Source organism: Tetranychus urticae, chromosome 2 (assembly GCF_039701765.1).
Source record: "Tetranychus urticae isolate SD_2017Ah chromosome 2, NJAU_TeUrti_SD_1.0, whole genome shotgun sequence".
NCBI lineage: Eukaryota > Metazoa > Arthropoda > Arachnida > Trombidiformes > Tetranychidae > Tetranychus > Tetranychus urticae.
This window is the reverse complement of record NC_142959.1, coordinates 11,266,586-11,291,596: the sequence shown is the minus strand read 5'-3', so window position 1 is coordinate 11,291,596 and position 25,011 is coordinate 11,266,586. Positions and strand designations below refer to the sequence as shown.

General features: G+C 32.1%; 2 protein-coding genes across 4 annotated transcripts; one reads left to right on the top strand and one right to left on the bottom strand.

Annotated features, from left to right (window-relative positions):
• The first annotated feature begins 335 nt into the window (after positions 1-335).
• Positions 336-9,341, top strand: Vdup1 (arrestin family protein Vdup1). Of its 2 annotated transcripts, none has more exons than XM_015926547.3 (7): positions 336-1,162; positions 1,495-1,623; positions 5,327-5,446; positions 5,831-5,961; positions 7,814-7,996; positions 8,326-8,511; positions 8,817-9,341. In XM_015926547.3, the coding sequence occupies exons 1-7, from the start codon at positions 1,039-1,041 to the stop codon at positions 8,991-8,993; spliced, it is 1,050 nt and encodes a 349-aa protein (XP_015782033.1). In that variant the 5' UTR covers positions 336-1,038; the 3' UTR covers positions 8,994-9,341. The 2 variants fall into 2 exon arrangements, with proteins under 2 accessions (XP_015782033.1, XP_089123220.1); XM_089267094.1 differs by lacking the exons at positions 336-1,162; positions 1,495-1,623 and adding exons at positions 1,702-1,777; positions 1,874-1,982.
• A 1,435-nt stretch (positions 9,342-10,776) lies between these two features.
• On the bottom strand, positions 10,777-24,431 carry LOC107359948 (uncharacterized). Of its 2 annotated transcripts, XM_015926552.3 has the most exons (7): positions 24,163-24,426; positions 23,180-24,076; positions 18,922-19,762; positions 15,429-15,560; positions 14,329-14,462; positions 11,374-11,555; positions 10,777-11,306 (listed from the first exon to the last, which is right to left on the bottom strand). In XM_015926552.3, the coding sequence occupies exons 2-7, from the start codon at positions 23,974-23,976 to the stop codon at positions 11,008-11,010; spliced, it is 2,385 nt and encodes a 794-aa protein (XP_015782038.1). In that variant the 5' UTR covers positions 23,977-24,076; positions 24,163-24,426; the 3' UTR covers positions 10,777-11,007. The 2 variants fall into 2 exon arrangements, with proteins under 2 accessions (XP_015782038.1, XP_089122969.1); XM_089266843.1 differs by having other exon boundaries at positions 23,180-24,431.
• Positions 24,432-25,011: the final 580 nt, after the last annotated feature.

Sequence of the window (25,011 nt, the reverse complement as noted above, 5' to 3'; positions counted from 1 at the left end):
AGATTAACAATAAAAGAAGAGAAAGCAAAAAAAATTTTGAACCTAGTTGCTATTTAAATAAAATTTTAAACTTTACAGTTGTTGTTAGAAGTTAAAAGAAAAAACGATTTACTAAACAAGAAGACCTCCATTGTATTCAAAGGTAAAGGTTGAATTGTTGTTTCCCTTTACCCGAAACATTGGATCCGCTAGATGGAGACTAAGGGAGGCAAACGAGTGAGACCTTTGCATCTCCGTCTTGCTGACAAATCTATAAATCTCTGTTAATACCCAAGTTTTCGTTAGTTGCGTTTCAAATTCTGACTGGCTGATACTGTAGCAGGCCTGGAGTGGTGTCAATATATTGTTACTTGTCTAACCCTATTTGGACTATATTGCACTAGTCCCGGCCTGTCATGGTTCATTTTATGTTCATCTGTACATTTTTTTACCATAATGTACTCAATTCCTAATTTCCCAAAGTTTTATTTTGATTTCAAGTTTTACTGTTTCGTCTATTCAACTTTCTTTTTTGCCGCCTAAACTTGCTCATCCTGCTTTTGGAACCTGAATCATGATGAAGACTGAATTCTCTCTCTCTCGCTCTCTCTCGACGTTGGAACCTGAAAAGCTTGGCTTACATCGATACATCGGGAAAACGATAATGGGAACATCTTTAATTCAGTTTCTTTCATTTATATTTTAAACTCGGGAACAACTTTTCATCTCTCTCTCTCTCTTTCTCTCTCTCTCCTCTTCCCTTCATACCTCTCTTACTTGCTTTCTTACATTCTTAATGAAATCCACCTTTTCATGATGAAAATTGTTGAAGAAAAAATTGTTTTACCATTTTTGGTTAATTATTTGGAGAGAAATTGTGAAGGAATGAGAAGACCTTGAATATCTTCATTTTTCTCTTCATTTCTCTATCTTTCCCTCTAAAATCTCATCTTATTTTAAAACACTCCAATACAGTTGGAAACATCATAAATTGTATTTTGCGACCAATTTTTTCTTTTCCCTGATCTTCTGCTTCAACTGTAGAGTTAGATTGTTTTAATGGCTACCAAAAAGTTGAAAAAATTTCTTATACTGTTAGACGATGAAAGTCTTCTTTATTTTCCTGGATCCTTTCTTTCTGGTAAAGTTTTACTGGAACTGGAAGAACCTACACCAGCCATTGGTAAGTAGTAAACCCTTTCCAATTATCTGTTGCAACATAACCGTTAATAATCCTTTTCCATTTTATTATCAGCTTGGCGACATAACTTTTTGTATGTCTCTCTTTTTGTTTCACATTAGTCATTAAAGTTCAATCTATAACCAATCAGAAGACATCTTATCTCTTTTATCAATATCCTTTAGTCTTGTTCATAGTTGAATCTTTCCATTTTTTTTCAAGCAACCAGTTAATCTCAATTTTATAGCTTTTGGTTTTATCTTTTGTGACGTAACATGTTATCTTTCCTTTGAAACATGATAATTTTTATTTTTTAATTTATTTGCTTTCTTTAGGCCTTTACTTTCACATAATTGGTGAAGGAGTTGTTAATTTATCTGACAAAGGACGAATTATCCAAACAGATAAAGAAAATTACATTGATTTTCGTATGAGACTTCTTGGTGACGGTGGAACTAAAAGCGGTATGTTTAATCTTTAACTAAATTTTAATGATCTTATCTCCAAACATGGTGTAAAATTATACAAGTTCTCAAAGCTTCTAACACAGTTGATTATACCAATATGTTGCTTGGTGTTTCTGTTTCCGTTGATTCTTTTTGTGAATTTTTTTAAATGGTGAGAAAATTGTCTTTTGTAAACTTTAGCTACCTGAAAGTTGTTACAGTTGTAATACCTCTATTGTTTCCTTTGTGCTTCACATTTTTCTTTAAGTTTCTAGTTTTTCTGGACAGTTTGACCTCCAATTTCCGGAAAGTAATTTTTTTGTCAGAATGGACGGAATGCAGAGAGAGAAAAAGAAAAGGAATGGAAAGAAAGGGAAGTAAGAAAAGAAGATCTTGAAAAAGGCAATCAAGTTGATGTTTTGTTAAAAAAAACGAAAAGCAGTAAAATTGTTGATGATAACCTACACTTAATCCTTTCTTTAGAGTTGAACCCAAGGATTCCCAATCCTTTCTCTACAAAAATTCCATGTGTTATTTCATGGCCTTCAATTGACCGCTTCTTTATTTTCTCATCCTCATCAACATTTTTTAATCTTTGCTACTTACTGTTATCCTTTAACATTAATCTCGTAATTATGCTAACCAATTTTTTACCCACTTGTTTGTTATTACTTATTTTCATCTTCTCTATGATAACCCTGTGGTAGTGAACAAATTTTGAGGTGTTCAAGATTCTTATCATCCTACCTAACTAATTATTTTAAGCTTCCAATGTTTTTTTTGAGTAGCTGTAGAACTGTATTGCGTATTTCAATTTTTCTTACCAAGGTCCTCCTGTGGGTTGCTCCTGCTTCAGACTAATCATGATTCACAAATTATCGATGACAACGCTCACGTTGACCTTTATTTTCAATCCTGTTAAATGAGTCTGTTGAATTAACTCGCGTAATCTGTCAAGGCTCACACTTATCATCTTTTGTTGGTTAAATTGACTTATTTGATTAGAATGTGTGAGTGGCTGTTTTTTTTGCTATTTATTTCGCTTCACTTGAGTTAAACTGTGACAACTTCAATGACAACAGTTAGCCAAAAAGATGTACGTCCAACTTTTGGTCAACTCTAATGATGTTTATTCAATCAATTGCCTGAAATTGTTCTTGAACCTGTTCCCTGTGCTAAAAAAATTTTCTGACCATTCAAATTCACAGATATCAACAAGTTATCACTTCACTTTCAATATTTCCAACATTCAATTTTTAGCTGCTCTAATTATCTGAGGAATGTGATATCAAATGAAAAGTTGAAATGAACTGGTGGTAAAGTAATTGAAGATTAAATATAAACTCAGCAACATCAATCAGGTTATTAGTGCCATCATCACTCACGCTTTCCATCTCATCATTAACTTCATCATTTTTTTATCCTTTAATGAAATGAGTGTCACCCCCTTAAAAAGAAGAAAGAAAGAGGAAAAACTAAGCATAGTCCATTTCCAGACATTTTGTGGCCTTTTTTTTCTTTAAATTCAGCCAACCATTAAACTCTGACCTGAAGAAAATGGTGAAAATGGAAAAGACAAAACAGTGAGGAGACAAGCAAGAAACGATAACGAAATATGAAGAAATTAGACAAAGTTTATCTTCCTTGTTTTTTTGGAACGCAATTGGATTCAGTTATATGGTTTTCCGATAAGTTTGGTTCTCAGACTGCTCTCTAACAGAGAGGAACAGACAGACGAAATCTTGGGATTAAACAGCAATCGGAAGTTAATTATGAAGAAATGGCTCATAGATATTGAAAAATTTGAGTTAGCTAATGAATTGATTGCTCCCTGATGCGATTCCATTCTAAAAAAGCTAAAAAACCTTCCTTTACAAAATTTGTTTCTTCCTTACCTCTTCCTCTCTGTATATTTGTCTCAATCTCACTCTCCCTCTCATCTTTCTTCTTCTTCTCCAGATAAACTTCCTGTCGGTTTTCACATGTTGATGATGTCCTTACGATAGATGATGATTAGATTGATTACATTAATTTACATTGCTAGAAGGAAGAGGAAACCTCGTTTACTTTTGAGGCCAGTGAAGACGATAAACTGTTATTGTTTATGATGATGAACAGCAACAATCCAAAAAAATATATTTTCTCTCCTCTGATGCGTCTCTAATAGCATGTCCTTCAGTCGTTAATTTGAAACTCCAAAATCAGCTGGCATCCGTTGTTTGGGCACAGTAAACACGCCTATCGTTTCATCCAACATCATCAAACAATCATCAAACAAAATACTTATTTCAAGACTGTTAACAGCAACAACCAAACTGCAGATTGAAACCTGTGACCTTTCCCTCTTGGTTTTTGTTTTCATCTGCTGTGTTCACTTCGGTAGTTATCAGCTTTTCATCTTCGCCTTCCTTTTCCTCCTTCACACACACACAAACTCAGTGACATTCATCATCATCTTCGTTCGACTAAAATCAACATGTTATCCTAAACCAGAATGATTATACTTACAATGATAATATTCCTATCTTAATTGCTTCTCATTTTAATAACTTTGACCTGTTTGTGCTTCTTCTTTGCCTCTTCACCAATGAATTAATTTTTGCTTCTTCTTCTTTTTTCTCAGAAAATTCATTGTAAAACTTTAAATCAAGCATTTAAATTGGATATATTATCATTGTACCTTGGTTAATCAAGCCTTCGTGCGGCTCATATAGCGTATCAAGATTATTCCCATTATCGATAAAAAAGCGAATCAAGATTTTTGTTTTCACCCTCAACGTTTCCGTCCATCATAAAGAAACGTTTGTTCGTTAGTTTTTAACTGAATTTTAAAATTTGAAGTTAAGGAGGAGATGAAGTAAAAGCGCAACCAATGAAAACCAAACAAGATGAATGGTTATTGTCTTGAAATTTTCTCCTGGTTCCCGCTTTTTTTTGTGGCCTTTGCATTCGCTTTCTGAGTTGAAAAGAAAAGGAGAAAAACAAATTCACTAATGGTATTTTACCCTGAGGCTTTTCAATAGTAACCTCAGGTTATACTTTTAGTTATTTATTTTCAACTCATTATTTTTTGCTTGTGTGTGTATTGCATGTCCATTAACTATGGTTCAAAATTCACAGTTTCAGGATCACTAAAAACCATAATTTTGATTTAATCCTCCAACTAGAGTCTAAAACATTTTAATTGTCAACTGTTTTTTTGTTGCTGTTGAAAATTGTCTTTCACAGACCATGAAAACAAATGGATGAGCAGATAAATTGGATTAAATTTCATTTGGCGTTATTTTGCTTTCGTTAAGCTTAGCTCTTTCTTTACTCTATGTAATGTTTCGCTCTGGTTGAATGTTTTTTTCCAGAAAATTTCTTGGTCGAGTCTTGTTTCATCATTATCAGTCAAAATTTCTAGTTTTTACATTTTCCTATTCTTGCTGCTTACCAACTAAAACATGAAAATTGACCCCAAGAATCCAGCAAGTTGGAGTAAACTTGAGCAAAGGAAAAGATAGTGACTTTTCCAGTTGAAAGATGACTTCTGAAGATATCCATGAAGCGTTTTTTTCTCATCATTTTTCCTAAGATTATCCTTATTTTACATCTAGTCTCCATTGGACGGCAATGTCCATTCATATCCATCAATGTCCATGTACTTTCTCAACTTTTAAACCTTTCCTTACTCAAATTACTAAATTAATTTTGTGTCTTCTTTTTCCTGTTTCTTTAGATATTGGAAGCTCTGCTAATGGTTCTGTAGCTGGTAACCGGATCCTCATCTTGTCTCCTGGTGTCCACACTTTCCCCTTCAAATTAGGACTTCCTTTAGGTCTTCCATCAACTTTTTTAGGTAAAATAAATGATTGAATCAATTGAAATTGATTACTTTCTCGAGACTACAAGAGCCACAGACAATTGGTTAGCATTCACCTAGGCTTTTGAATTTATTTCATATCATCAATAGACGTTTGACTCGCTCAATTGGCACTTTTTAATCATAGATGGTTACAGTTTCTAACTAAACCTCAAATCAAATTCAAGCTCAAAGTCAGCTTACTTTGTTGTGAATATTATCTGAATTAGATGTGAATTTATAGCTTTCAAAAATGCATTCTTTAACAATTGTCTTTGACTCTAAATTCTCACTCCATTAATCATATAAATCTCAAATTTTTGTTAGATCAGATGAATATTTTTTTTTGAATTGTTTAGTAACACTTTAATTTTTTTTCAGGTAAACATGGTTGGGTCCAATATTATTGTAAAGCAGTTCTTAAGGATCCCCAAAATGTACTTCACAAAAATCAACAAGTTTTTATCGTGATGAATCCAATTGATTTGAATCTGGAACCAAGTTTATTAACGGTAATCATTGTCAATAATTTCAAACACCGAGTCCACATGGTTCAACAAATTTAGCTCTGGTTTTGGTCTGGATTTGTTCACCAAGAGCAAAGTGCTTTCATCTTATCAAGACAACAAGCAAATACAAAACACACGTACACCTACTAGTCAAAGAAAAAGTTGACTCTCTTACAGCATAGTAGCTCCAAAAAAAGGCAATTTAACTTGAAAAACAGTTTCAAGAGTAAAATCTTGCAAATATCTGGTTTCTTTCCTTTTCGTTGCCAATTTGCTGTTTGTGTTGTGTTGTTATTTTTTCAGGTCAATATTTTAACTCTAGTTGAGCGAGAAAGCAAATACTATTTGGTTATTGCTGAAAGTTATTTGCTGTTTTTGCTCACAATGTTAGGAACCCGATTGAACGATTGCTTAAAACTGTATAGCTTTTTCAACTCTCTTTTCCTATTTCCTCCCGCCTTTCAGTTAGATAGTGATTCCAATACCAACAATTGGTTCAGGCAATATGTTTCGTTAAATCGGCCTGTTTTGCTCAGAATTTTAGTGTCTAAATTATACTCATTTTTGAAAAACATCTCTTTAAAATCGTCCTTTTTCTACCTCTTCCTCTTTTTTCCTTGAAACTTCATTCAAAAAATTTAGGTTCCTCTTTCTTTTCCTTCTTTCTGATCAGTTTTCTGTCCCACTAAACTGACCTTGTAAGATCTCAATCTTTACATTAACCATCCGCCGCTCCTCTGTATAACGATAATTACCTTGCTTTCAAGAAACTTGCTTTGTTGTCGGTTTCTATCACCACCAAGCCCTTAAACTCTTCATCTCATCATCTTTACATTTTCCCTCTCTTTTTTCACCTTCCTGTGTTGTTTTAGTTCATCGTCATCATTATTATTTTTATTGCTACTATCATCACATTATTCCCATTTAATCAATATCATTATTATGATTATTGATGGTGATTAGGAGGTATACATGTTAACCATTTGCTTTGTAACACTGGACCTCAATATCACAATTGAACCGGTTAAAATTAGGCAATTGTAGCCTTTAAAAGAGCCAAATATTGTCAGAGTTTTTATATTTTACCCAATTAGTCTTTAAATTATCTTCATTTGTAATTCATTGTTTATTCAAACCAGAAGGCTTGGTTAGGTCAAATTTGAAAATAATTTGGTAATATGTAGCCTTTAAATGGTCTGCTCTATCTCACCTACAATTGCAATTTTCAACCACAGTTACAGTCTTTTTAAATTGTTGATTTCCTAGTTTAAAAAAGGTAAATTTAAAAATTCATCTTGAACTAGGCAACTATTTTTTTCCTTTTCCTTTTTCCTTTTCAATGTTGAACTTGTTTCCTAATGACCTTTACCTAGTCTTATTGTTGATGTTCCCAATTTTGTTTTCCGTGGTTCTTTTTGTTCAAAACTGATGTTCTTTACTCTGAATATGCTTAGGGATTGGCATTATAAAAGTTTTACATTAGTCGACTGAAACGCTGTAAAGCAGGTATGAAAAGGTTTTCCTATCAAAGTAAACAACTCTTTATATTGTAAATGTGATCTATGACTGTTTCTCACATCTTTATTTGTCATTTCTTATCGTCCGCTTTTTTCAACTCATTTTACCATTGGACTGAACAGCAAAAATAGAGGGCTAAAGTTAAACTTGCAAACGATCAATGCTGTTTCACATAAGAGAATGAATAATGAAACTAATACGAATATATTTTTCTTCTTCTTTTCTTCCTTTTCTTCTTGGCTCTTTCATTTGTCATTGTTATTCATCTTACTTTTTTTTCTCTTCTTTTCTTCCTTCTATTTCTCTGTTTTTGCTTCTTCTTTTTACCAAAATACAGCAACCTTTTCATTGTGAAGTTGAAGAGAAAATTGGTATCAACTGTATTACAAGGGGAACGGTCAGTTGTCGAGTTCGTCTTGACCGTGGAGGCTATGTGCCTGGAGAAAGTATAAAAATCTATGCTCACATTGAGAACAATAGTAAAGTAACAATAAAAAGGACCAAAGCCATTCTCACCGAGGTCAGTTTCACTCTTTTATTTATTTATCTGACCTTTTCTTTGCTTTACTCTTCCCTCTCCTTATGCTTCAATTTGCTTATTTTTTCCTTTTTTATCCTCTATTTTTCATCCTTTTTGCTTCTTCTTTTCAGTTACTCTCTCACGATCAATGTAAATGTCTGTTTCTTCTGTAATCTTTACCTTATCTCTCGCTCTATGTCTCTCAATACTTTTGTCAATCTTCATGCTTTTCATTTCCCTTTAATCTCTTTCAATGGATATTTTTATGCAAATCTAATCTCAAACGCCTTCTTTTCTTTTCTTTCCGATTTATCCTCGCATCACAACAGACTATCCAATACACGGTCAAGAATAAACTTGCTCATTCCGAATCAAGGGAACTGGCATCACTTGAAAGAGGAAAAATAGTTCCAAAAGCTTCTGATCAATGGAGAGGGGAACTGCTTTACATTCCACCCTTGCCACCAACAAATCTCCGTGGATGTCATCTAATTAAAATTCAATATGATGTTTATGTACGTATATGGTAGTGGCAACACCTTTTAAAAGTTAAATCATGAGAAACTAACGCATTGAGGAATACACTCTGATTTGATCAAGTTTACTCGAGCCTTTTGATCGTCTCGAAGTAAATGAATATCAGCTTACAAAAAATACATCTATTTTAAGTTGAACATAGTCCGTTGTTTTGATTTGATGTTCATTTAACAAGACGTTTTAGGTTTTAGCAGATCTTCCTCCATGATTTGAATATCTGTGCCAATGATCCAAAATTGAATTTCAATTTATTTACCTTTAATTTCTTTATTATTTTATTTAGTTTGTAATCGATGGTAAAGGATGTAAACCAATTAAATTGCAACTTCCCATCATGCTGGCAACTTATCCTTTACGTAACAAGGATGGAACTCTTCCAAGACGCAAAGGAACTCATTATCCATCAACTCTTCCTATTTCTAGACCTTGGTTGGATGGAGAAAAGAAGATCAAAGCATAACTGAACACAATCTGATTGTTATTCTTGGCGTAATTAGCGATTAACCTTAGCTTTAAAGGCTTGCATCACATACAACTAACAAGCATCCATTCAACAATGAATTGTATCAACCAAAAGAAACTTTCATTGTTTTTACACTGTTGTTACGAACCGTCCAAACAAAAGTCAACATGTACAATCAAATTAATGGTGCAATTAATTAGAAATTTTTGTTTGACTTTCGGTGAAAATATCTTCATATTACAGCTTTATTTTAAAGCTATTTTCGTTACTCTGTAATATCCTGGCTGTATAAATTATTTTTAATTTTTCGAATCTCAAATTAAAATAAAACTGTTATTGGTCGAATCTTAAAACTCTCAATAATCGAATTGAAATTTTGAATCTTTAGATTTGTTTCAAGATATTTGGCATTAATTGAGATTATTTCATCATAACAAATAACTTTTTGCATCATAGCTAGGCAATTACTTTAATTCATGGGATACTCAATTTTCAGCTATAGTTCTGTCTTCAATTAGTTATCAAAATTGACTTCTAGTATTACATAAAACTCAAATAATTTATGCTGATTCAAACACTCTTACTTGTTGTGTTTTCATTGTGTTCCTTATAAAAATCAATTTCAATCAAATCAAAAACAACTTTCTACAAATCAGTTGATTTTAGTTAACTTTCCACTTTCTTAGTCCGTAAGAGTTAGAGAGCTAAAACCTATTTCTCGTCGATAAAAAGGTTATCGAAGTTTTAACTTTGACCACGATTTTCTCGAAAATTATCGACCGGATAAACTATTGAATAACACTGATGGACTCAATTTATATGCTCTTACAAACCCACCAAAGTCAAAACACTTCTTTAATTTGGAGCTGATTTTCGTTGTTGGTGCCCTCAATTGGTATAAAATGTCCCAAATTTTGGGACTGGGCCAAAAACTATATAGTAAATTGACCCCTATAAGAACCTATTTTGAAAATCTCGTCAAATCGTGATTATAATTTTTGAGTAATCGTTGAACAAAATAAACGTGAATTCATTTAAGTTAAGTGTCTTCGCTTCGCGCAGACAATTAATGAACTAGAAGATAACTATTGTCAGTTGTTTTTTAATGAAATGAAGAAATTCTGAGGTTACACAAAATTTTCAAATCCTTTTGTGAGATTCATGTTTTAATCAAAAAGGATTTGCTGAATAGTAGACTCAAAACATGGTTTACTTGCAGAAAGAAAGCTGAAATTAATCAAGTAACCATGGATGAAGTGATAGTTATTAATAATAAACTTTGCACGAGTGATTAGAACGAAATCCGAATCCCAAGTTTAACGATTCCATCTTTCTTGAAAGTAGTATTTAGGTATGAAAATCCATGTTTGAAAAGATCTTTCTAAAAATTTAAACTCAAGTTAAGTTAAAATTTAGTTTCAAATAATTTCAGTTAAATAACTCAACTTGTAAATTCAATCTTTTAAATTGTTGCTTAAATAAAGTAATACAATGCCATCTATCGATGCATTATAAGACTTAATGGCAAGCTTAAAAATGTGGCTAATAGATGGCGACTCCTAAAGCACTTTCAAAGGTTTTTCAGTTCGGCGGCTTTAAACCCATTTGTTTCCCTGAGACATTAGAATCAATAAAATTCAATTGGAAACTTCGTAACAGTAACTTTGTAAGTGTTAAAATTGAATTGAATATGAACTTGACTTCAATTAAAATGAATTTTGCACGCTGGACCCGCATTTAGTTGATTGATCAGGATAAAATTTTAAATTCTCATCAAATATTATCGTCGTAACCATTTTCATTAATTTTGTGAAATTTCCTTGATTACAATGCAACTCTCGTCTAAAGGCTTTGTTTGTGAATAATGGAATGCTGTTGAAACAATACATTCAACCAATTGAGACATTAAATACAATTCTAACAACAATACATTCTCATAAAAAAAAGGTTTAACATAAAATTGATTTTGATAGTTGAACTGTTATGCCATCTGATCCGAGGCCATTTCAATCTAAATGGGATTCCTTCGCATCTTAAATCGCCGTATATTTCGCAGTTCCTCTTCAAAAGCTGTTAACACATAAAAGGTGACTGAATTTCGATGGGCTGATGATATTGACCGAGGCTCACAATTGATCCATGGAAGTGGAAGTGTCGATGGGACAATGAATCTCACTGGTTCATTACCGGGTATTAAAGTTGTCTTGCTGGGGTCAAGAGTGGCCACCACCAAATCATCGTTATTTGAATTGATTGATGTTAACCCAATCGAAGCCCGAATGTCTTGGACTAGCTCATTGTTTAGCCAACCTGAACAAAGGAAAGTAAAGAGATAACATTAGAATCACAGCTGTTTAAGTAACAAGAAAGACTTTACCTGCAATGCTTGGCGGTTCAATCCATTTAGGCTTATTTTCACATAAATCAAACTTGGCTGCACATTGAATCTCCAAGAAATGAACCAGATTTCGGAAATTAGGAATCGATGGTTTGGACGGAGACATTCGAAGGATATAATTGTCGCAAAGATTAACCAGTGATGTCAACCTGAGAAAATCACTGAATGACAAACAAAAAAGTGATTATTAGTTACGGTTTGATCAAAAGCAAGATCATCATAACAACAAAATTGCACCGATAATTGCAACTGACATCCATAATTAGCACAAGCCGACCCAATTCATTACATTCAAGCATTCTGGCCAATCTAAATGAACTTGATCAATGGTCAGTTGAGTTATAATTTTTTACTCTTCACTCATTTAATCTCAATACAATCATTTTGTCATCAATAACTCTTTTTGTCACCATTTAATCAGTTTACCTTTTCATGTTTTAAGGCTGTTTACTGTTCAAACAAACTAACCAACCGTTTAAATTGAATGACAATTAATAATTTATTGTTTTTTTTGTTGCTGTTAATCGCTGTAAACTCATTTCATCGTTAAACTGGTCAAAGTATTAAAAATGGACACAATCGTTTAAACCCTTTTTTTCCCAATCACTATTATGATTGCTTTAACCATTATCATAATTAATTTGAGCAAATAACCTTTCAAATGAACAGTTTTTTTCGGGTTCTCTTTACATTAGTTAAACAGTTTAATCAATTCATTTGCCTGATCAAAAACAATTACAATCTTAGTCAAATATGTTACCCTGAACCTAAAAAAAGGTCAATCATGTAATAGCTTGAATGGCCTGAAATTTGATCACAATTATTTTCAGGTTTGTAAAGTGTTTCATTAATCAACAATTGATTTTCATTCTGTCAAAACATTAATATCAACAATTTTTTCATTATTTCTGATTCTTGATTCATCAACTTGAAAACAATCAGTGACTTTCAATTGACAACAAAAAAACAACATTTGAATTAAATCCTTATTTTGAAGATTAAATCAGCAAATCCTTTTCATTGTCAAGGTTTGGTTCATTTGAATGGGTAAAAGGATGGAAATGTACATTTACTAATTGTTACCAAATGTTTCATTAATCACTCGAATCTCAATTTAATCATGTTTATGTTGATGATGTGAACAATATGGAGAAGCAAGTTTATCAAGTAAAGCTCATTGTGAATTGGATAGCCTTGAAAGGCCGTGAATTTGCTGTTTAACCTCATCAGAATCATGATTATTATTGAGAATCGGTACAATTTCCTGATGATAATCTCATCTCACAGACACTAACAGTTAACAATCAATTTGACAGTCTAAAGATAATTACCATTTTAATAGCTTGGTCTCTTGGGTCAGCACAGAATCAAGTTGCTAATATTAAATCATCATTACTGTAATTTGATTGTGCACCTTAATCATTATGGAATGGCTAATTGAAGTTCAAGGTTTTGTATTCAATTTTTGGCTCTTTTTTTTTCTGGTTAACACTTTAATCTTCAAAATGTTAACCATCATTTGTATTATAAAATGCAAATTGGTGAACTTTAAATCAGTTATGATAATTGTTCGTAAATCATCACGATACAACAATTGACAAAATTGTTATTATCGTTGATCCTGTGAAGACATTTGTTTAAGACCTTATCATGAGCAAACTGTTATTACTATTTTCACTACAATCATAAAGTTAATGTTGGTTGTGAAGACAAAAGATATTGAATACTAATCAAATTACATGTAGTTAAGTGAGATTGAACAGTGATTTAATGACAGGTTAAGAATGAAAAATCAATATAATCAGTGATCAACAGGTGAATGAGCAAATATTGAGCAAATTGAAGGGTTAACCGAATCAACTAATTGTCTAATTGACACTTTATCCGTTCAACATTAACCAAGACAAAGGTAAATCAATTGTCAACCTCGACAAATATCCGGATTCAGGAATGGCTTTTAATAATTAAATGATAATAATTGATACTTCTTGACTAATGACACTAATGGACAAAAAAGTCAATCCTTTTTCCTCTTTCGAGTTTCATTAACTCCATTGAGATTAAATGCTAGCCATTTGGTGATCCGGATTTAAGTGAATTTAAAAGTTATAAAAATATCCTTCGATTAAAGACGGAAATTAATTGTCGTCCTTTTATCAATAATAAACCCAATTCTGGTTGATTCACAATGAAACCTTCGTCTGATTAACTGTGTGTTCAATTGCTTCCATTATTGTTTCACTCTCAATGCAATGGTTAACACAAACAATTAACGATGAAACGTTTTAATACTTTCATCCAAAAATCACATTCAATGACTTTTTGTTTTCAACTGTTGAATAGGTTTAACTGCTCAGACAGTGTCAATCAATGCATCAACCTCCAAGTTAATTGTCAACAATAGGAAATAATTAATTAACCTTCAAGATCCTCGATCCTGTGCTTTTATTAGAATCAAAAACAAACTAAACTCACCTAAATAATCATCATTAAACACAGAAAAGCTCGTAACTGTTTATTGTCTCAATGATAATGTTTAATGAACTTGTAAAGCCTGTCAACCTTTCACAGTTGACAATATTAGGAGCAAATGAGCGACAATTATATTACCTTTCAAAATGAACCATTTCAAAGTGGAAAAGTAAATTAATTAATCGTAAAATAATCTGTTGATAGCGTGCAGTCAAAGTCACCAGCAAAGTGAGGCCGAATAGCATCTGAACTCATATCTAAAATTCAAAAGATAACTGACACACGGAATTGCTTCTCAATCTTGCAAATGACTTACGACTTAAATTCACTTCGACAAAACTCATTTCGATAAACTTTCAATTTCGACCTTTTTCTCGTGTTCGGCTTATAATGTAACGTCAATTGCTAAGAGTATCGTGCTTTTGATGTATTTTGATGTACCGATTGTGTTTGTGACCTTACCTGAAATGAATGGGAAATTGTTCCTTGGTTTGAGTCCAAGCCGTTTCAAGAAAATAGACTGATGGTGATTGCAATGCTTTGATTATCGCTTCCAGGGAATGCCAATTCCTCAGCTTCCTTAAAACACAGGCAACCTTAACAAGAACAAGATTAGATTAGTGTTTGCTCTTTGGTAAATATTGACAGTCGATTGATAATATTGATGAACTATTATTGCAACCAAATCAATTTAATCATAATTGTTATGACACTTTATTAGACCATTGTATAATTTTGGATGTCAATGATGATCAAGGCTATTGAAAATGCAATCATTGTAATGGTTAGCAATGATATTGGTTAAATTGGCCAATCTTAAACATTAAAACAAACAAGTTGACTGAACACTCGGAATGATTGATTGATTGATCCACAATAAATGATTAGCTAATGTTGGACAAATGATAATTGATAATTGAATAGATTGAGACAATTGAAGTTGCCCGAGTCAGATGAAACCAGTGAATCAATGGGATGATGTAAACATTGTAACTGAAGAAAATCAAGAGTCTCATCAAAATCAATATACATTGAATGTTGAGTCAATGTTATCATGAAATTAACCTTCAATTATTAGGTAATAGTGAGAGAAACGAACGAGAAGAAATGAAAAGGTGATCAATGTAATGGGAAAAGTGCAATTGAATAAGGAAGAGAAAAATTGAAAACATTAATTTTAGTTTGTACCTTGAAAAATGTAAAAAAGTAAACCCAAAAATGATTCAAATAAGTATAAAAATAAAGATAAACGGAAGGTCAATCACAATGAACAACGATAGACCTGAATGTGTGTTCATTACTGAATCAATCAATCAGTTTTTCAGTGAAAAAGCTTGAAATAAAATTACATAAAAAAAAAGAAACTGGAAAAGGTTAAGTTATTCAGGAAGTTAAACATAAACAATGGTACAGATTGAATATGAAAATTGAATCAATTACCATGATAAGACACTTTTACTTGTTGTTAAACATTGAATGTTATCTGAAAAATTCTTTACCATTTTTCTCTGGTTGATTTGGTAATTTGGCGTTTCTAGTTCAAGGATTTATTCAATTCTTACCTCAATGAAGGCTGCAATCTTGCGAGCCTGTGATTCTGAGCTTGTTTCCCGGTTAATCACTGAGCAAACCAGTTTCTTAACTTGCTCACTAAACTCTAACAGAGTTCGTACACCATTGAGATCATCAGAATCCTGAGAGATATTGAATCATGAAAAGAAGAAGAAGAAAAAAAATTAGCAAATTGTGAGGATTGAGCAAGAAAAAGGGTTAAATTGGATGCAAGGGAAAATCAAGTTTTTGCAGTTCGTCTTTTAATTAAAGAATCACATTAACACCAATCAAGGGTAAGAAACGCAAAATCAATCTTTACATTATATTTAGTTTTGTACATTTTTACACTTGCTTTTAATAACAACATTCAGGGTAATCGTATTGATAATGAACAAGTATTCAATATCAACTGAGCGTCATCAACCTTTGCTTCATTTGTCAATTAAATGATGATCAAGATGATAATCAGATGTTAACCTTGAAGGTGTTTAATATTGACTATTAGGTGCAACTGGTAAAGTTGAGTCCAAACTGGATTCACTCTCAGGGCACAATTGAAGTTGATTTAGCCCACAATTTTCATGATTAATGTTTTGCATTGGCGATGAAAGGCACAATCAGATCTGGGTTTACTTTTATCAGCCATCAGTGTGAATGGTTTGAGTTTGAGTTTGAAGTTGATTAAAATTAACTTAATTGTTGGTAATGGTTGGATAATCAATAATCAAATGGGTAACTCTAAATACAGAATTTCAATTTCTTCCTTAATCAATGTGGTTATGCAAAATAATTTACTAATCAAATTATCGGTTCCATCAAGACTAAACAGTCTACTTTCATTAAAAATGTTTAATGTAAAATTGCGAAAGTTGGAAGTTAATTGTTAAGATTTAATCAACTTGAAATGAAAGTCGAAAGTTGATTTCAATTGTCCAACTATTCTAATTGTAATTGGACTTCAGATTGAATGGGTGAGATGAAAGGTTCCAAAGGTTTTGATTATTTAAAATATAAACTAAACTCCAATTGTATTAATAACTATTTTTTTCAAATCAACTTGAAACTTAATTTTCTAGATGACTGGTTTCAATAATTTACTGATTGACTTGTTGGTGTCGATGTGTTGCTGTTATTTTACATGTTTTTTTGCCTTATATTTGTATTTAAACCGTTAATTGTGTAAATTAGTGAAACCAAATCATAAGCGACAAAAAAGTGATTATTAAATTGTGAAAATATTGCTGTAAATGTTTCAACATTCATTGTTGAACTTAAAGATTGAAGCTGATATTTACAACAATAGCAAACGGAAGAGATTTTTTTTCACTTTTTTTTTACTCAAGAAAATGGAATCATTTTTTTCTCTCGCCATTTTACTTGATTAATTCATTGGTTCAGCGATAGTTTGAATAACTATTTCATCTTAAAATGGTGGAAATTGATTTACACTTCATTTTATCCTGAACCAACCTTGGCCTCATTTGATAACATTGTTTTTGGTCTAAATTATTTTTGAGGGTTTTTTGCATTTCCATTTTATCTCATTGATTTTCACCAAATTATTATCATGATGGTATTACTAATGATGGTTATCCTGGAATGGCGAGAGATGACAAATTCAATGGAAATTTGTGAAAAGCTGAAAAGATATTAATGAATCAACAGGCGATTCAAGAGATTCTGTTGTCACTAAATGGCGAGCTAAACAATTGACAATGAAAAAACATTGGAAACAATGTAAATTAAATGAAAAACCTCAAGTAATATTAAATCATCGCTATTTAAATAGCAATCATTTTGTTAAGTTACAAGGTTTCAAATCAATTGTTACCTTTCAAATCCTCTTAGAGCAACGATTAAAGTTTATGACAATGGCTATGATGTTATCAGGTAATTGCAATTAACTGAAAATAACTTGAATCATGTTAAATGATAATTAAGATGATCATCGGGTTATAATGAAAACTGGTGTTTGGGTTAATGTTCCCACCCGATTATCATAACTGGTAAAGAGTATCAAATTTTGTCTCAATTTGTTCAAATAATTACTGAAGACACAATTTGGTCCAGAATCAGGTCGATTTGAATGAAGAGGGATCAATTAATGATAACCTTGACCTAATCATAATCAACTCAATTGGATATTAATTTAATGGGAAAAGTCTATTGTTTTAATTGTTGCAAATGCCTCAACCAGATTGATTGGTAAAATGGTTTAATGTTTTAACATTGAAATATTGACTTAGATTTGAGATCATTAATCATTGAATGGCTTGTGAATGTTGAGATTTTAATTGTAAATTTGCAATTAAAATCAACAAATTTGTATTAAATTTTTGATTCTCTCAATCTTTTGATTGATTGAAGTAAAGATTAATTGATGATTAAAGATTCCTAATATGAAGTATATTTAACATTTAGTTTCCTGATTCCAGTCAAATTTGATTGGCAACAGAAAAAAAGACAATTAACTAATTGTGAGTCGAAAAAATGAACAAATCAAATAAGGATGTTAATCAGTTCCTGTAACATCGTCAGTTAATTGTTTCAATTCAAGTAAAGGTTGAGGTGAGAAGTAAGCAATTTAATGTAAATTATCAATTGGTTAATTTAAATAAGAATCTAATTGCTAATCAAAAACTAAAATTAAGCTTTGGGCAGCAAACAAATTGTAACACTTACAAGTGAAATGACCAGATAATGTTTACTTCGGGTTACAATCAGTTACACTTATATGTAAATGGACTGAACCAGTTAAAAGGGAAATTAATTTGCTAAATCAAAGACTAATTTGATTCGCTTTTTTGATTCTATTTGATTCTATTTAAGTATATTCAATGTTTTTCCGTGTCAACCTTGCTAGACTTGATTTATTGATTTGATCTTGTCAATGGGAATATCTTTGACCAACAGATGATTGAAATCTTAAGGTCGATTGAAGGATTCAGAGAAACACTGAAAGGGTTGAGAGGAATGATCAAATGTTTACTCTGTTAATTCATGTAACAATCAATTTAAGCAGCAACTGAAAGTTAACAATGATTGTTGACAATCTTTTTTGTTTCAATACTTAGTGACCTGTCTTTATAATTTACACTTACAACTCTTTCCTTGTTTTTTGTAATTGCAATACTTTCGATGTTGCCTTTTGTTGTTGATTTTTTTAATTCATTTTTAACCATTTTCCTTCCTTGTTTTTCATGTAAATTGTAATATAATGATACATTATCGGTAAGGATGATAATCAGCATTAGATCAGTCGTGAAATGTACAAACACTTGCTAAAGAGGTAGAGTTTTGGAGGTAAAAAAGCAGTAAACATTTTCTTGGCAGATTGTGCCTTTAAAAAAGTGTCCAATTTGGCCTTAAAATGGTGATTCTTAATTGACTTTTTGCAAAGGTTTTAAGGGAAAGGAAATTTCTTTGGTTTTTCTGGTTTCCTTTTCATTTGGTTTTACGGTTTACTTGCAAGGGTTGGATCGGTTTATTGGGTTTACTTACAAATTTTTTGAGCCTTCCAAGTAACAGAGCTGACATCTCGGTTGGCCTTATTTGAAGATAGAGATCTTTATCGATGGCGGTTAATTGCATGGCAACCGATATTGGATTGTTTAATTTAATTATTTGAACCAATAATCTGGATCGGGTTGATGGTGACCATAAAATTTGATTTTTACGTTTCCTTTGGTAATTCCTTTGGCGAAGCTTCTTCAGCTCGTATAGACTTACTGAGCCTGATTCACGGCCGAATGAACCGCCTGGTGAAGATGATGAAGAGTAACCATCATCTGAATGGTGGTCACAAGCGTGAGAGCAAGATGAACAGGAGGATGTGGTCGATGAGGATGGGGTTGAATCGAGTGGACGATTGCTGTTAGTAGTGTTTTTAGACCAGAGTTTACATGTTGCTGATGTCCAATCGTCAAGCCATCCATCATTCAGTCTACCCAACTGATCTAGATCAAGGTCAGAGTTACGTCGACGGTTGGCCAAGGAAGAGGAATGTAAGCAAGTTGAGGGTGCAAAGGGAGGAGGAGGAGGTGAAGGTGAAGAAGAGCAGGAGGGTGAGGAAGATGAGGCAAAGGAAGATAACGATTGCTTGGATTGGGATAAATTTTTTGAGGAAAGACGCGAATTTGTCAGATTATTATAATCCGAATCGATTAAACCTTTGCTTGGAAAGCTTGTACATGAAGTATAAAAACCAGAAACAGATGAACTCAAATTGAGTTCAGAAGTGTATCGACGAAGTGGAATCCTTGAACCAGGGCAAAGAAGCAAATCTTTTTCCAATGAACTCATCGGCTGAGCCAGGATCGTCCTAATCACTTCGTTTGCGTTACTGAAATAGAGAGACAATCAAATTAGAAAATGATTTTTTAAAAGTTGATCGAAATCAAGAAAAGATGGAAATTTCAAAATGAAAACGAATAATGAGAATGGCAAGAATCATTAAAAGATCAGTTTCTGTCTAAAAATTGTCAGAATGCTAATGATGGTGGAATCAATGATTTACCGAGTTTATTGAATTGTTATAATTGAATAATTTTGCATCGAAATTTGCGATTAACTTGTTATTAACCATTTTGGCGATTAAAATGTTTTTCATTTGTAAAGTGATTTGTACTATTAATAAACCAATAGTGGAAAATGTTTACGACTGTTAATTGCGTTTGTTGATCAAGTTAAATTGTCCTTGGTGATGATGATCAAGATGAGTGCAAAATAAACACTCACACCTAATGGTAATCAACCTTAAATTGCCTTGATTTACAGTGAAAACCTGGAAAATGATTTACAAATATCAATCATAATAAGTTGACAAATGATTACAATTAAGTTTGAAAATGTTTGCTGAAAGGAGGAAACTGTCAAATCAAGTTTCCCATCGTATATTGATACTCAATGATAATAGTCATAAATAACCTGAAATTAATTGCTATTTTTGTGACAAAAAAGGAACCAAATAATGATATTATTCAATTGTCATTAACCTTGGTTCATATTCAATATCAAGAGTCGACTAAGATTTAAGCGTTTTTTTTTGGCAAAACTTGAATTTGATCAATTTTATTGTTTGATAGATTTGACTATTATTAGACTTTACTATTAATATTCAGAAATGATTATTAAAATGATGAGAAATTGAAATTTTCGGTAAATCTATTTCGGAATCTAATTGTTTCTAATTTTAATTTCAGTTGATCAAGTTGGGATCATCTTTGGCTAACTGTTAACATTTTGTTCATTGAAAGCTTATCCATTGAGATGGATTGAACTTGAATTGAACATTGTTTAAACAATAAAACTAAACAAAGATTGTTAACCAAGTGTTTAGTTAATTTAGCTGATTATCTCATTTGATTGTGTGTTTAAAACACTTTGCGATCAACAGAGTCGAAGACAATGGAAAAAATTTGTTTCAAGTTTCAATATTGAATAACCCATTGGCAGTTGATTATCATCAAGTTGTAATTTAATTTAATTACAAAAGTTAACATTTGTAAAAGGCTCAAGGTTGGTAAGCTGTTGACTCAGAAGACTTGATTAGTATGTATTCATGTAAATGTTCAACAGAGTTTGCTTATTGAACAATACTCGATTAATGGTTAATCATCATTTGAATAACATCATTTAGTTTAATTTGAACAACTTTAGCAATTAATTTTTAAATTGTGATTCAACCTTGCTTGTAATAATAATCCAAAGTCCTTGGTGATTAATGCAAGTAGTCAATCAACTATTCACCTTAGGAAGATCATCAAACCTTGCCTAGTCTTGATGAAAATCACTTTAATCATGAACTTTCCACCTTAGTTTTTAACCTGACCTTTCATGATGTAAACCTTAAATGTAGTACAATGAAAGCAAAGTGTGCAAACAAATAAAAACGCCACAATATTAGATGGAATCAACATCAAGTTATAATGAAAATTGAGTCAGAATATGGCCGAAAGAAGAAGAAGAAGAAAAAAATGAACATTTTTCAGGTGAAAAGAAAAGGTTGAAAAGGCTTTTTTGTCTCTTCCCTTTTGCAATGTAGACATGAAAGTGTGTGTGTTTTTACAATCTGCTAATGAAAACGTTTCAATGGTTTGCTGATTGTAAATTAATATTACTTTGAAAGGTAGAAAGAAGGTGAAAAAAAACCATCATCATCATCATCAGAATGGTTTCTCATTTTGTGTTGATTAAAAGAGAAACTGTAAATTGTACAATCAAATCAATTTAAACTAACCAGGACATGAGAATGGCTGTCTCATTGCTTTAAAGAGCTGGTATAATGGTGATGTCTGTTGAACGGATTCTGGTTGATGGTTGATGATAAACATTGAACATTTGTTGAAAAATAATTGTTCAGTTAAGCAATTCACATTTTCAGGTTAATAAGTGTAAATGAATGAGATCATGGGTTTTTGCCATATGATCGGGGATCATCTGAATCAGGAAATTGTAATCACTAACACATAGAGACTACCATAAGCAATTAGCTAAATTGGGTAAACTGTTGAGATGAAAATTTAAAAAAGCTGAAAAGTTACCGTTAGTTGCTTTTTCATTGATACTTTGCCATGCAAATGATGGGTTAAGGATGAATGTTAATCAATTTGAAATTACAATTTGGTTCAATTGATTAGCTTCACATAATCATCATTTTGCATTTGTGACACTAACAAGAGATCGCCTTACAATTAACTGACAATGGATGATGTAAAGAGTAATGTTAGCAATTAGATGATAAATGATGCTTTCTTGTTAACATTAACATGACTACAACATTACTTTTGATTAAATGATGATCAACTTGATTAATTGTAATTGGAAATTGATTTCAACAGACAATGGCTTTAAGTGATTTAATTTATTCAATAATTAATCGTCTCATCGTTTTATAATTAAATATATTGACCGAAAGCAAACATTAAAGTCACTTTTCTTCATCAAATTGGGCAAAAAAGTTGATTAGACTAATTTGTTTTAGGATAATAATGTTAGCTATTGAATTACCTTTTCTGTTAAAATTGGGTTCAATCTATTAATATAAATGATATTAATTATAACAACAATATGTTCAATTATAAACTGTTAAAATTTAATTACAATTGCTATAAATATATTAGTGATAGTTGATTAGGTTGAGAAATGATTCAGCTAACATTATATGTTATTTATGGTTGTATTAGTAAAAATTGAATTGTTTTTTTACTGTAAATGGTTTACTTTTACCAAAATATGAGAGACTTTTAAAAGATTCAGATTTTGAATTGAGTTAATCCAAAAACAAGAATAATCTGTTTAATTTTTAGCCTTTAAACACTTAAATCATTTTTTAGGTTTTCAAATGTAAGTTTCTGGTTTTGGGTTTAAACCCTTTTAAGATGGTAAAAAAAAGTCATTGGGTTGAGGATAACTTCATATTGGGTTACCATTGAAACTAGAGTTAGTTTAAAACTGCATAAATCCAGTTAATAAGTGAATCTACTTGAAATGAAAGTCTCATGTATTGAATAACATGTTACATGTAAATGCTGTGAGTAAAAGTATCGGATAACCATATGTGGAAGGAAGAGGAAGATGAAGATGAAGATGAAGATGAAGATGAAGAGTGAAAAGTGGAAGTGAAAAGTGAAAAGGTGAAACTTGAAAGTGGAAGAAAGAAAAAGGTAAAAAAGATTAAGAAGAAGATAAAAGGTGGATGAAAGTTGGCGGATTATAACCGGTCTGCGAAAAGGTTAGAGTTAAAAAAGTGAACATTTACCTGGTATTGACCTTTGGTCGAGTCCAACCATGGTTATCTTCAGACGATAATTTACTTTGCTCCCATTTATTAGAGACACTGGATTCACGATAGGAACTGCTTGTTGAGGGAAAAGTTGAACTCTTTTTGCTTTTACCTTTTTTGATTGTCTCAACTTTACCATGCATTGGTTTGTCTTTCACAGTTTCCAGTTTCAATTGAACACTTTCACTTGAACTGTTTTCATGGACGCTTGGCTGTTGCTGCTTGGACAGTGGGCTCACTATTTCAGGGGAATTGTAACCTTTCCTGGAAACATAACCATTGATAAGTTCATTGCGTGACTCGGGTCTGGATGAGGGTGTCACAGATCTTGGTGAGGGTGACGCTGAACTGGTCTGAAGTGACCCATAGCCAAATGAGCTGCTGCTTGTCTCAATGCCTGCAACTGATGTTGATGAACATGAAAGGGATGAACAACAAGATACTATTTCACCATCAATTGAACCAATTCCTTCTTCACTCATTGAATCTAAACTTTTATCACTTTTAGATGATAATTTGGTTAACTTTCTTTTCAAATCAACACCATCTTCATCCAATAATAAAGGTGATTGTCCACGAGAACCTTGATTGTTATTATTGTTATTAATAGCGTTATTGTTTGTCGCGTTGTTCATCATGTTGTGTGTAACAGTTAAATGTGCAGGATAACTGTTGTTGACAATTGAACACATTTCCAATTGGTTTGATGTCGGTTTGCTGTTTAATCGTATCCGTGATGCTGATAAACTTAAATCGTGGTCCCGGTATTTCATGGTATACAGTGAATCAAGTTTAAGGTTGTTCAAGAGGTTAACAGGTTGAAGTAAAGATTGAAGACACCAAAGAGTCAATAACAACTATCGATGGTTAACACTGTTGATGAAAAAAAACGAAAACAAAATTGAATAAAGTTGACAGTTGATCGTCTTTGGATAAAGTAAAGTCAGAAATAGACTCACTAGAGGTTAAAAGGCCCATGGAAATGAGGATATTCAGAGACAGGGAGAGACAATTATCATCTTTGGAAGTTTAATTTTTTTCTTTCTTTCCTTCTCTTGATTCCTCAATTTCTTGGAATGGCAAAGAAGTAGGAAAAAATGCCAAGATTTTGATGAAGATGATAATTGATTAATGAGGTTGCAAGCTTTTTACTTTTATGATCAGATTTACTTTACTAACTATTACAATATCGATTCAATTGCTTCAACTGAACTGAGGGAGAGATGCAAAGAGAGTGCAAACAAATGTACTTCACTCTCTCATCCAGTCTCACCAGCTCACTCTCTTAGTTTAGTCTCTTTTTGCAAACTTTAAAGGTGTCACAGCGAAAAGAAAGAGCCAAAATAGGAAGACAAAAGGGGAAGAAAGGCGGAGAGAGAGATTGGAGTGAGTTACTGGCAAGGTGGAGGGAGTAGGTGAGGATGAGAGGATGAAAGGGAGAGTAAAGGGAAGAGACACTCAAATAGACAGAGAAGAGTGAGACTGAAATGTTCGAGATTTTAGAAGTTCTTGAATCGGTGAAATTCATCTGACAAGTCAAGTCTCTTTTCTTTCTTCTGAAATCATTATTAATGGCTTTCGACAGGTCAGTGTTCGGTTCAAAGTCTCTTCAGTTCATTCGCCAGGATGGTTCTGGTGGTAATCAATTAAAGACAATGAATTTTAGACTTTCATTTGAAGCATGTTTAATGACAATTAAGATGCAAAGCATAATGTTCATTGATCATTTCGTGTAATGTCATTGGATGAAAAATGATGATTTTTAAAAGTTGAAAGACTAAAGATTGATCAAAGAGTTGTGTTCAAGG